General features: G+C 35.7%; 1 protein-coding gene across 1 annotated transcript in view; it reads left to right on the forward strand.

Annotated features, from left to right (window-relative positions):
• Positions 1–377: 377 nt before the first annotated feature.
• Positions 378–11,893, forward strand: part of LOC106787229 (protein naked cuticle homolog) — a 17,519-nt gene continuing 6,003 nt past the window's right edge. Inside the window, exon 1 of the mRNA XM_014749424.1 lies at positions 378–844. Coding sequence (XP_014604910.1) covers positions 781–844 — 64 coding nt within the window. The 5' untranslated portion in view covers positions 378–780. The remainder of the gene's footprint in view (positions 845–11,893) is intronic.

The raw sequence follows: 11,893 nt of genomic DNA on the forward strand, positions 1-11,893 counted from the left end.
GAAAGAGAAAGAGGAATAGACTGAAAAAGAGAAAGAGCAACATACGATATACACACACACACACACACATATATATATATATATATATCTATCATACACACATTCGCTTGCTCCATTATTTCCACTCACTCTTTGCTTCTCTCTACCCCCTCCTTCCCGCCCCCCTTCCTTCCTTCTCCCTCTCTCGTTCGTCCCTTTCCATCCTCTTCTAGTGGTCCGTAAGACCCGATTTTTTTGAGGTGGGGGTAAGGCCCACCGTCGCGCGCGCACGTGCGTCCCACCGTACGCTGCTTCTCCTGTCTTTTCTTCTTACACCGCTTCCGACTTGTTCCCCCTACTCTCTCTTTCTCTCCCCTCTTTCCGTTCTCTCCCTTTCCCCTATTTCTTTTTCTTCCTCGTCCTTTCCTTCCCCACTCCCCCAGCCTCTCTCTCTCTCTCTCTCTGTCTGTCTCTCCGGATCGTCCCCTTTTCGGAGTAACGTCCTCCGGGAGTAGTGAGTGTGACGCGGGCTCCGTTCTGTGACGGGAGGGTGGCCAACATCGAACGTGCCGGATCGTACTCGTGCTCTCAAGTGGCTTGTGTGTATATACATTGAAGATCATTCTCTCCTTCGTGAAGATTTTTCTTTGAGGAAAATACGGACTTAAAACAAAGAAAAAGAAGTAAAGAAAAAACGTAGGTAGAAGAAAAAAAAGAAAAAGTGGAAGTGAGGTGAGAGAGAAGGAAAGGATAAATAGAAGACAGCGAAGATCGGCGGCCGTAAACACGCATGAGGGTCTCATGGCTACCGGATTGGTGAAGTGGTGGCGAGCAAGGTTCCTTGCGGGCTACAAACCTTTTTCTGGTAAGCTCTCTCTCTCTCTTTATTTTTTTTCTTCCTTTCTTTATACGAGTATTCTTTTATTTCTCCCGCGTTCTTAACGCGACGCTCCTTGAGAAAATCCTGCGGCTCGTTCAAGGGATCGAGAGATATACGGTAAACCTTTTGCTTGCTTGCTCGCTTGCTTGCTCGCTTGCTCGCTTGCTGGCTCGCTTGCTCAATTTCTTCTATCATTCTATCTTTCTCGCTTTGCTCTTGCTCTTACCACTGGATGCATGGAATGCCAGCATCTCTCTTTTATTCTTGCTCTCATGTTAATTCTCTCTCTCTCTTTCTATACTCTTGTCTGGCTCGCGCATGTTGGAGAGAAGCAAAACGTGTTTACTTAGTAGACTCCGAGCAATCATACGTTTCTCTATTCGCGTTGAATGATTTTCCCCTTACCCTCTGATCTCCTCCTTGCATCATTCCAATTCTCAAAATCAAAGATCATTGATAAATCAATCAAATTCTTGGAACTTACGAAGAAATGTGCATGTGATTCCTAAAACAACACAGGATCGTTCGGTCTTATGTTTACGTTTGTTTTTTGCGTACCACTGTACTCTGTTATGTCGAAATACGTAGTAGTATTGTCATTATTGTTTATGAATGAACGTCCAAGGATTATTATTATGATTATTATTTCAAAATTAAATTATTTTATATTTTAAATGGTATTTTGTTCGTTTTATCATTGTAAAAAAATAATTTATATCATCCGAATCCATTCAATTAATTACGAAGGAGAACGCGTATGTATTACATATAGGTATAGATAAACGATTATCGATAACATTTCGATCAAACGCAGTTGGGGAAGCGTGTCAGATGGATAAAACACTCCTGTATATTAAATGTCAAATACACGCGGACGCCTGGTGTAACCGGTTGACAAGAATCACGTAATGCAAAGGTCACCCATCCGAAACTATTAGAAATTTCTGCAAATGATCTCCATATATCACATCATATACTCATTTTGAAATATTCTTTTTTATCAAGAAATCAAAAAAACATAAAAACTTAATTTTTTCCTTCATTTAAATACCACAAATTGTTGATACACAAATTGTTCGAACAGCGTTGTAATTTATTGGATCGGGGAAAAAGTGTTTCTTCGTATTTCAATACAAAAGTGACACAAGTTTCTGTTCATATTTTCTATCGGACTATCTCCAAATGGTTTCCAATTATTTTCTGGCCCATGTTTAGGTCCTTATCAATTATTACAACTGCTATAATGTGCCGATCTCTCCAAATTTTTTTCCCATCTTTTTGTCGACCTTTCCAGTGATTGGTTGACAATATCCATTTCTACTGCATGTTCTACTGCACAACTATTTTGTCTATTAGTATAACAACACTGTACTTACGTGTTAAAAATAACAGTCTATCAATGGTAATTGTCATTTGAATGAACATTAATGAGATAAGATAATCCTGTACTCGTTTTTAATTAGCAAATGTTTAATATTCAATTAGATACATGAAAACACATAATAACAACAATAATAATAATATTAACATATTAATAGTCATTTAGAGATAATTTTTCGTAATTGCTGCATTAATACATTAGTTAAAAATTCAATCTGATTCCGGAAAATTCGTATTTTTTTTCTGCGCTTGCTCGATATGTCATAAGTCCACGCGTTCTAAAAGACACGCGTGCGCGTGTCTATTCCGACGTGTGTGTTTGTGTGTGGTGATGATGTGAATGTGGAACTCAGCACGTGGGTACATGTTACGTCACGCGTGTGCATTTTTTCTTCTTGCACTTTCGGCACGCTCTCCCTATTATAGTGTGCGTCATGACGCAAGCGTGCGCGCATTTATGTGTATCTTTCTTTTTCTTTCTCTCTTCCTCTTTCTCCGTGGATATTTTTGAAGCGAATGAGCACGAATAAACGTACGTTCCTTGGTACGTAAGTATACCTACCATTACATATACACATACGTATACACGTGTATATCACATGCATGGTATGTTTATACGTGTATGCGTACCGTTGTTGCAAAAAAGTAAGCAGCAGAAGAAGAGACGACGACGGCCAACCACGCGATTCTCTCTTCTTTCCTTTCATCCTTCCGCCTTCTTTATTATACGCCTTTTACGAATGAAATGTATGTATATATGTATGTATATATGTATGTATATATGTATGTATATTAGCGCCTTGCAACTGCCTACACATCGCGTACGTGTTCTTTCGAAAGATACTAAAATATAAGATAACCGAGAAAATAATACTTATTCGTTCCTAAATAATTTCTCGATCATTTATTTCTAATGTACTTTCGAACTTTTTCTCGTTTATTTATATTAACTAACAAATATTTTATATTATAATATACCGTATAACTAAGAAAATTATCAAATATATTTGTCATACAAGCACACGTAAACATATTTCTTTTTTCATAATATTTAAATGTCTCATTGTAAAATAAAAATTCTTGAAATTGAAAATTCTTTGTGAAAAAAAGAAGAAAGAACAAGGTAAAAAAAGGGGGGAAGAGCATATGAAAAAAGTTTTCATGAAACTTAGGGTGGTGAGTTGAGGAAAGAAGAAAGTCAAACGAATAAATACGTGGGATTAATCGATGTTCCTAATCTCTCATTTATCATGCCATTGTTAATCTCTCTTCGACCCTTTTCTCTCGCCCACGCTATCCTTCGCCAGAGGGGATTTACACACGTTGCCCGAGAAGGGTGAACATAATTCCGCATCGCAACGATTTATTTATTCCACTTGGATACCTAATATATATATATACAGATATATATAATTTCAAGAAGAATCAGAGAGAGAAAAAGAAAAGAGAAATGAATGGACGTTAGTTCAATTTTCAAGCTTTGTTTCACCATTAAGAAAAAGAAATAAATGTTCATAAAAATTTGTCTCACCCATTCGAAAATTTACGGAAAAAAAGGAGTGGCAGAGAAAAAGAAATGAATGTTGTTATATTTTGAAGACTTGTCCTATCTATTATGAAATTTACGATAAAAACTGGGATAAAAAGGAAAGAAAAAAAAATCAGACAGACAGTGCAGTGCATTGCATTGCATTGCAGAGCAGAGAAGAGAAGAGCAAAGGGGGAGAAACGGATATGCGTGCATCGGTCGTCCTATTACGCTGAAGCGTACTTACGATTATGTACCGTACACACACGTACGCGTATGCATTATGTCACGCGCGTCTGCCGGTTATCCATTACCCCAACCCCTGTCGGCACGATGAGAGGGACTAAAAGAGGGAAAGAAAAAGAGAATGAGAGACGGAAAGACAGAGATAAAAAACTAGAACGAGAAGTGGTGGTTGAGGGTAGAGAGGGGATGGTTAGAACGAGTTTATATCCTGGAAAAGCCTGCCTCTATCCAATGATAAAAATTACGACCGAGCAAACAGAGGAGACTGATTTACAAAGAAGAAAAAGGAAGGAGGAGATGGTAAAGGGGGTGGTGGATGAGGAGAAAGAAGAAGCAAACAAAAAGGAAGGAGAGAAAGGGAGTAAGGAAAGAGAGGAAAGGAAGAGCGTACCGCTTATACGTTGGAAACTCCCCTGTGTACACTTCTTTTTTTCTCTTTTTTTCTTTTTTTTCATTTTTTTTGTACGAAAGGAAAAAAGAGAGGGTGGTAAAAGGCAACTGCTGCGAGTCACAGTGGAGATGATGGTGACGATGGTGGTGGTGATGGTGGTGGTGGTGGTGATGGTGGTGGTGGTGGTGGTGGTGGTGGTGGTGATGGTGAGTTCCCGTAAAACGGTTTATGCACTTGTAGAAGAACCGTGAGTGTGGAGTTTAATTATCAGACCCTCTTGCGAGTTCATTAGATACATTAGGTGGTACTTAGGGGAATAAAATGTGTGCGTTTATTGGGTCGAGAAAAAAGTTTCTTTTCTATTTCATATTTTGTAATCCTGAATCCTCTAAATGACTTACAATTGTTTTATGGCTAATGTTTAGTTTTTTACCGGTTGTCACAACTGCTAATGTGTCGATCTTGCTGAATTTTGTCCACGATTTTCCAGCGATCAGTTGACTACACTGAAGTGTACCTTTGACATCCAAATTTTTCAAATTCAATGTGTGTGAACAAATATTACAATTATTTTTTATTACTCTATGATGTGTCAAGTTTCAAACCGACGCAAGTGTTGATAAATTCGATTAGTATCACCAACGTTATGCGATCTAATCCATCATCTATTAGAAAAATACGAAAAAATGTTTTCCGCGACCCAATATAATTTATATATACGCGGTTTCTTTATTCTTTTGATATTTCACACAGCAAAAGAAGAATTTCTTATTCATCTGTTGGTTATGTGTCGTCCTTCTTTTTCTTTTTTTTCTTTTCTACACGGAGAAAGAGAGCGTTCGAGTTTTTTACTCTTTGCTCTTTGCGCTCGATTCTCTGTCTCTGTTTTTTTTCTGTCCTCTTTTGTATCTTTTCTGATTCACCCTTTTTCTTTCTTATTTTTTTTTAATTGTTTCTTTCTCTTTTCTTTTTTTGTCTCTGTTATTCGCGTACGTTACCTTACCACTTCAGTGATTCGACGAATTCACGTTTAAAACCTTCTTTGTGATCTTTTTCCTCTTCTCTCTCTTTCACTTCCATTTACAACGTCGATATTTTAATTGTAAGCAGAAGCATTCCGTACGAATGGACTTTTAAATCGTCATCGTGGTAGAAAATTGCGGCGCTCCTCTCTCTCTTTCTTTCTTTTTCCTTCCTTTTTTCTTTTTCTTTTTTACGATTTTTAGGATTCATATAATAGGCGGATAAAATTTCTTTACGAGGAATTCAAGACGTAAAAAATTCGTCGAACTATAATATGATTTTATGAATGAATTTAAAAAGTATTTAGCAAATAGAATCAAAATAAAGACGATCGCATCACTGGTAAACTTACTTATTTTTTTATTATTCTTATTATTATTATTTTCATTCAATGTTTTATAATAAAAAAAGCCTTTTCGGTACTCCAAGTATAATAAAAATCTATTACAACATAATTATCTATAGTACACATACTTACGAGGATGAGTTAAAAAGATTTGATTTTCGGCAACAACATTTTTTGTATTTCTTTTTATTTCAAATAAACATTGGAATGTAAACTAGAATAAATGTAGATACCTAAATATCGTGATATTCGTTCATAAAAGTAAAGAGAATCGATAAAGCATCGAAATCATCGCTAGAAGGAGTGTGTGTAATTAAATAAATTCAATATCACAATTTAGTATAGTATGGTGTAGTATCCATAAACCTCTATACCTATATCTTTTTACCTATGGTACCTAAAAGGACGGCAAGTTGAAAATATTACGTTCGCCTGAACGAACGCAAAATCACGTACTACATACAACATATATTGCAATGATATTTATTGCGCTCTTGCGCCCTGTAATTTCTTTAGGGTGCGCTTTTAAATACGGCTAAATTATATGCTTGCTTTGGCTCGGGCCTCCGGTTCCACGTGCATAAATACCGTTCCACGCCCGGTTCTCTCTCTCTCTCTCTCTCTCTCTCTCTCTCTCTCTCTCTCTCACACTGTCTTTTTCTCTACACGCGGACCGCAAAATTCTCATAATATTCATCCGACATCGTTTTTGTTATTTTCCATGTAGTCATTTTTTTTAATTTAATTTTATTTTTTTTTATAGCAGCCATTTAATAGTAATACGACAAAAAAGCAGCAAAAACAGGAGGAGAACGATGGTTCTTAAACGATACCGGTTTTTTTACTAAAGAATTTTCATTGGATATTCATTGTTATTTAAATTGTGTGGTTTTTGTCTGTCGGTTATATTTATACGGTTGTCATTAAAATATAAATAGGTTTATCGAAGGGTTAAAGGGAGGAAGGGAGAGTTTGAATGGTTTGAAGGAACAAAAGGAACGTCGACTTAAAATCACGCGGAATAATTCCGTCTGACTGTGCTGAGAGAGCGGACAACTATCGATCATTGGACAGCGGAAGAGTATTTAAAAATGGCGGCGGATAGAACGGAAATAACGGACAGTTCGAAGAAGACACGCGGAAGAAAGATAAGAAGAATATTTAGTTATCTGTATGCGCGTGAGCGTGGCCGTGTGTGTATTTTATTACACGTGGAATACCGTAACACTATCTACGTTACGTCATTTACAAGATATAATTAGACACTACCGGTCAAAAGTTTGGATTCGTTACGTACATTCCGAGAAACAGAATATTTGCAGGAACAAATGAACGCCTTTACAACCCAGGTAGATTTAATCGTCTAAACTTAAGAGAACAAAAATAGTATGTTTTAAAAACGTTTTGTATTATTTGTTTAATCTAGAAATAAGTTTTTTTTTTTAAATTGTACTTTTGTAAGCAAAACAGCCTTTTTTAAATGACAATCTGCTTACATATTCCAGCCATCTTGGCAATCAGATTGTCCGATGTTTCTAATTTAACACTTTATCATCGCTGTAGCAATGATAGCTGATTGACCTTTTCACTACGGGCGTGTACTAAACAACAAAAATGCACGTTGCGCGAGATACCGATCGTCAGCCGCCGAGACTCATTTTTTAGCCATTCTGTTGCATTTTGTTCCTGATATTGACTGTTTTTTGTTCGAAAAAAACAAAAGACTAAAATTACACATAGCATATTTGATGTGCTATAACTGCACAACGCTCGTCGTATGTAAAATACGCGGCATTTTATATATATACATTTTATATATATACATATATATTTTACATATATTCGGTATTTACTGTCATTAATTGACATTTATCGACAATTGTCCGATTTTACTGGAAATCAAGAAATGATCTCATGTCAGATTTTCGGCTGTTAACGTTATATGTTTATATTCTTATTTATTGTTAGTAGCAATTAATTATATAGAGATATCGATATCTTTCTTCCCTCGTTTCTAAAGCGGAACAAACACAGCTGAATATTAAATGACGTTGAACCTACAATAGGTAGCTTGACCTAGATGCCATACGACGTGATCGATAGATCGCATACAGACTCGTCGTGAAAGGGACTACTCCCGTACTATGATGTTGCTTTTAAAATCGCATTTTTTTTTTCAAACATTCTTTGATGCTTTTCTCGACAAAATAAATCAATCTATTAACACGTTGACTGCCGCGCGCTTTTCACATTATTTGTCGGCTACTCCTACACGAATTTTCTATTATGGGATGCATATGTTGTTGAAATTTTTGTTACAACTGATAAACAACGTTGTATAATTGTATTTTGTCTATTTTTTATGGTGAGGTCACCGGTGACCTACTCGGCCAGTCAATATGTCAAGATAGAAATTTACAAATATTTTTCCTTTCAGTAATCATTTCTATACAATTTTAATCTTTTTTTTTTTAGTATCAATCATATATTTTTATACTGTATAAAAAAGTATTAATTTATTATACAAAAATACACACTAAATTAACAAAATATTTTAATTTACTTTTTAAAAAACCATATAGGACGTATACGTGCATACTTAATGTTTGCTTAATCTATATATTAAATATTCAATTAATATTATTATTATTATTATTATTACTATCATTACTTCTATTACTGTCATCATCATCGTTATCCTTGTAATCATCATTATTATTCTTTTGTCTTTCCGTTTTTATTTTTCGATTTCTTTTTCTATTTGAGTATAGAAGTAGAATTTCTTTTATCTGTATACATACATTGGAATATTTGAAGAGTCTCTTATAAACTCATCTTGATCTTTATCTCGATAATGACACTTCGGTACCGGAGGCTTACAAAGACATACTTGTAATACCCGTGCAACAACGATGACGACGACAACGACGACGATGACAGAAAGGGGAGCGTCTCTCAATAAAGTGTCATTTTCTCCTACTTCCTTATTAAACTTAATTAACTTTTGATTTTTAATTACGTCTCTCTCTCTCTCATTCCTTCTTTTTTTTCTTATTCTTGTGATTTAAGTACCACTCATTTATTTGTATACTCCTTTTTATCTTTTTTATGTCATGAGAAGCATTTTTATGACTCGAATAAGATGAAGATGATACTCCTTTGTGTTTGATTATTTGTCAAATATTTTTGCGAATTCAGCTTATTTCGTTAGAAATTGTTATCCGTGCAACTTGCAATCTATTCTTTCGTTTATTCATATCGAAGTATTTGCTTGCTTACTTCGAATATGAAATCTAGGAAGTGGAATAGTTGGTATCGAGAAAATGTGCAGACGATGAGAAAATTGTACGAAGAATTTCTTTCAAATTTTCTTCGACGATCCTTTCTCCTCATCTATTCTTTCCTTTTCTTTTCTTTTCATTCCTTTATATTGACAAACAACCATCTCGAAGGAAAGTTTGGGAAATGACTGAAAATGAACATAAAAGGCCACGAGTATTTATTTTTAATGATCGTCGGAGAGAAAATTGATCTGTAGATTAAAAATAAGTCATCTTCTGCACAAACAAACTTTCTTTTTTGATATGTTATGTTTTCAATGGGAAATCGAAGGGAAGAATTTCGATTATTGGATATTTGTCGTAGGACTATTTTCGCATTTTTGTATCTGTCATCATTTAAATTCTCATCTTTCTTTATTTAGGCGCTAGATTCTCTCTTTCCTTCCGGATAATTAGGAAGGGAAAAGGAGCCCTCAGTGTATGAAACTATGCTGGCAACAAGATGCCGTCCTTATTGTACGTACCAACGGGCAAGGAGCGAATGAGTTAAAGGATGACGAGGGAGGTTGGGATGCTTGGAAGAAGGTTCAAAGAAAGAAAGAAAAAAGGAGGGAAGAGGAGAGAAGAGGAGAGATAAAGAAGAATCGGAGAAGAGACCGCATCGAACCGGCGTCGGCGGCGGCCTCACGAAAAAGGGATAAGCCTGGAATGAAAGAGAGACAGTCGAACAGAAAGTTAGAGAGAGAAAGAGAGAATAGGAGAGACACAATGAGTGCGAGAGAAAGTAGAAGAGAGATAATGAGGGTGAGAGAGAGTATAACAGAGACAGAAAGAGAAAGAAAGAGAACGGTTTGTTTCAGTCGATGATACAGCATGCTGTGTGTGTGTGTGTGTACGTAGTGGTATGTGGAGACTGAACGAACAAGAGAAAAAGAGAGAGAGAGAGAGAGAGAGAGAGAGGAAGGAAAAGAAGAGGCGTCCGTTTGGTCGGGTCTCTCTTCCTGGAAGCTAACAATAATAGCAGCCTCGAGAAGAGAAGAAAGTATGGTATTGTGTGTGCGGTTCGATTCTACGTGTTTGTGTGTTGTATACGTATCATGTGGTTGGCTTCGACCGATGACCGAACGCTGCTTTTGCTTCTAGGAAAATACCTAGATCGCTGCGGGTCGTTGGGTAGGCAATACCCCTTTTAAAAAAGCCGAACCTTTGCTACGGATGAGATGGTATGTTATGCCGTTCATAAGGATGAACATGAGAGAGAGAGAAAATGTGGGTAGTCGTAAACAATCGGAAAATTTACAGATACCCCGACCGAACGAAAAACGAATAACTCTTCGAACGATGACACTTTTGACGTGTGTGATCCTCTCTTCGTTTTAATCATCTTACACCAACAGTGTTTCTCAACTTTAACATTGTTGGCTTCGATACATTTATTTTTGCTATTGTACCAACGATCTAATGTTTCTTCTATTAGATTTTGGTATCTCAAATTATGATTTATTATTAACGTATCGTTTTTCCTACGAACTTTCCAAAATATATTTTACGAACTTTTTCTGGAATTCTGTTTTATGATTAATTAAATAAATGTTTGAAAGATGAGCCTATGTTATTATTATACTTATTTTACTTACTTATACGTAGACTCCGATGTATTGTAGATACTAAAATTAGTTCTGTGTAGTAGTTGTATTTTATTTATTAAGTAACGCAAAGTAATTTGATATACAAATGACATTTAAATTACGACGGGGGTTTGGTACGATTAACATTACTGTTTTATTTAAAATTTGATACATCAGCGTTTCTCAACATTGTGCCTCATTATTGGAATGGATTAAAGTTGCAGGAACAACAACATTTCTAATCCAAAAATGTACAGTACTTTTAAAATGCTGCTTCTGTTACAATATCGAATATAATGAAGGGTCGGAATTGAATAATTTTTCATGAAATTTAGATTTCCATAATGTTAAACATTCGGCGGGATGTACGATGTTTTTATAAAGTTGTTTCTTCTCTGTACGCATAGCCACCACAGTACCAGCAAAACCAACAACAGCAACAACACAAAATAAACATATCAACAACAACGTCACCATTGGGAACACACACACACAGTACTAATAGTTAAAAAAATGACTGTGGGAGATTTATAGAAAAATATTTGTATAACTGAGCACAAGCCCAATAAGCATCAGGCCCGTATTTTAATAGCCAAAGCTTGAATGGAATTACGTCCGGAAGAGGTTCGTGTTGTAGTTTCAACTCGTCGTGTCGGTGTCGTTTGATCCGCAACCGAGCCACTACACTATTACCATTACCACTACGACTACACCATCCCTGTCGGCGGCCATACACGCGATTAAGCGTTGAATCTAAATGAATTCTCATCGTTACACGTATATCCGAGCGGCTCGATAAATTGCCTGACTGATTTCCGATAAGATTATAGGAGCCGATAAAGATTTTTCAAAGGTATTCTCCTTCCACCTTTTAACCTTTCCTCTTTTCTATATTACAATCTAGACCTTTTTCAATCATTATTTTAATTTATTCTATTCTTCTTATGATCTATTTAACACCTTAAGGAAGGGGGCAGGATGTTTATATTCGTTTTTATACAAAATTTGAGCATACGTTATAATATCACGATTTGCAGTCTATTTAAACTGGCGTTTATACTCAAATTTACGCTCTACATAAGAATATTGTTGAAAATAATTTTCGATTGAAATTCTTTTCAGAATCGGTTAAATCTAATTTATTTAACATTATAGATATATTACACTTGAATATATTTATTTATATATATATATATATATATATATATATA

Source organism: Polistes canadensis, unplaced genomic scaffold, assembly GCF_001313835.1.
Source record: "Polistes canadensis isolate GaletaPanama2010 unplaced genomic scaffold, ASM131383v1 scaffold_95, whole genome shotgun sequence".
Lineage (NCBI taxonomy): Eukaryota > Metazoa > Arthropoda > Insecta > Hymenoptera > Vespidae > Polistes > Polistes canadensis.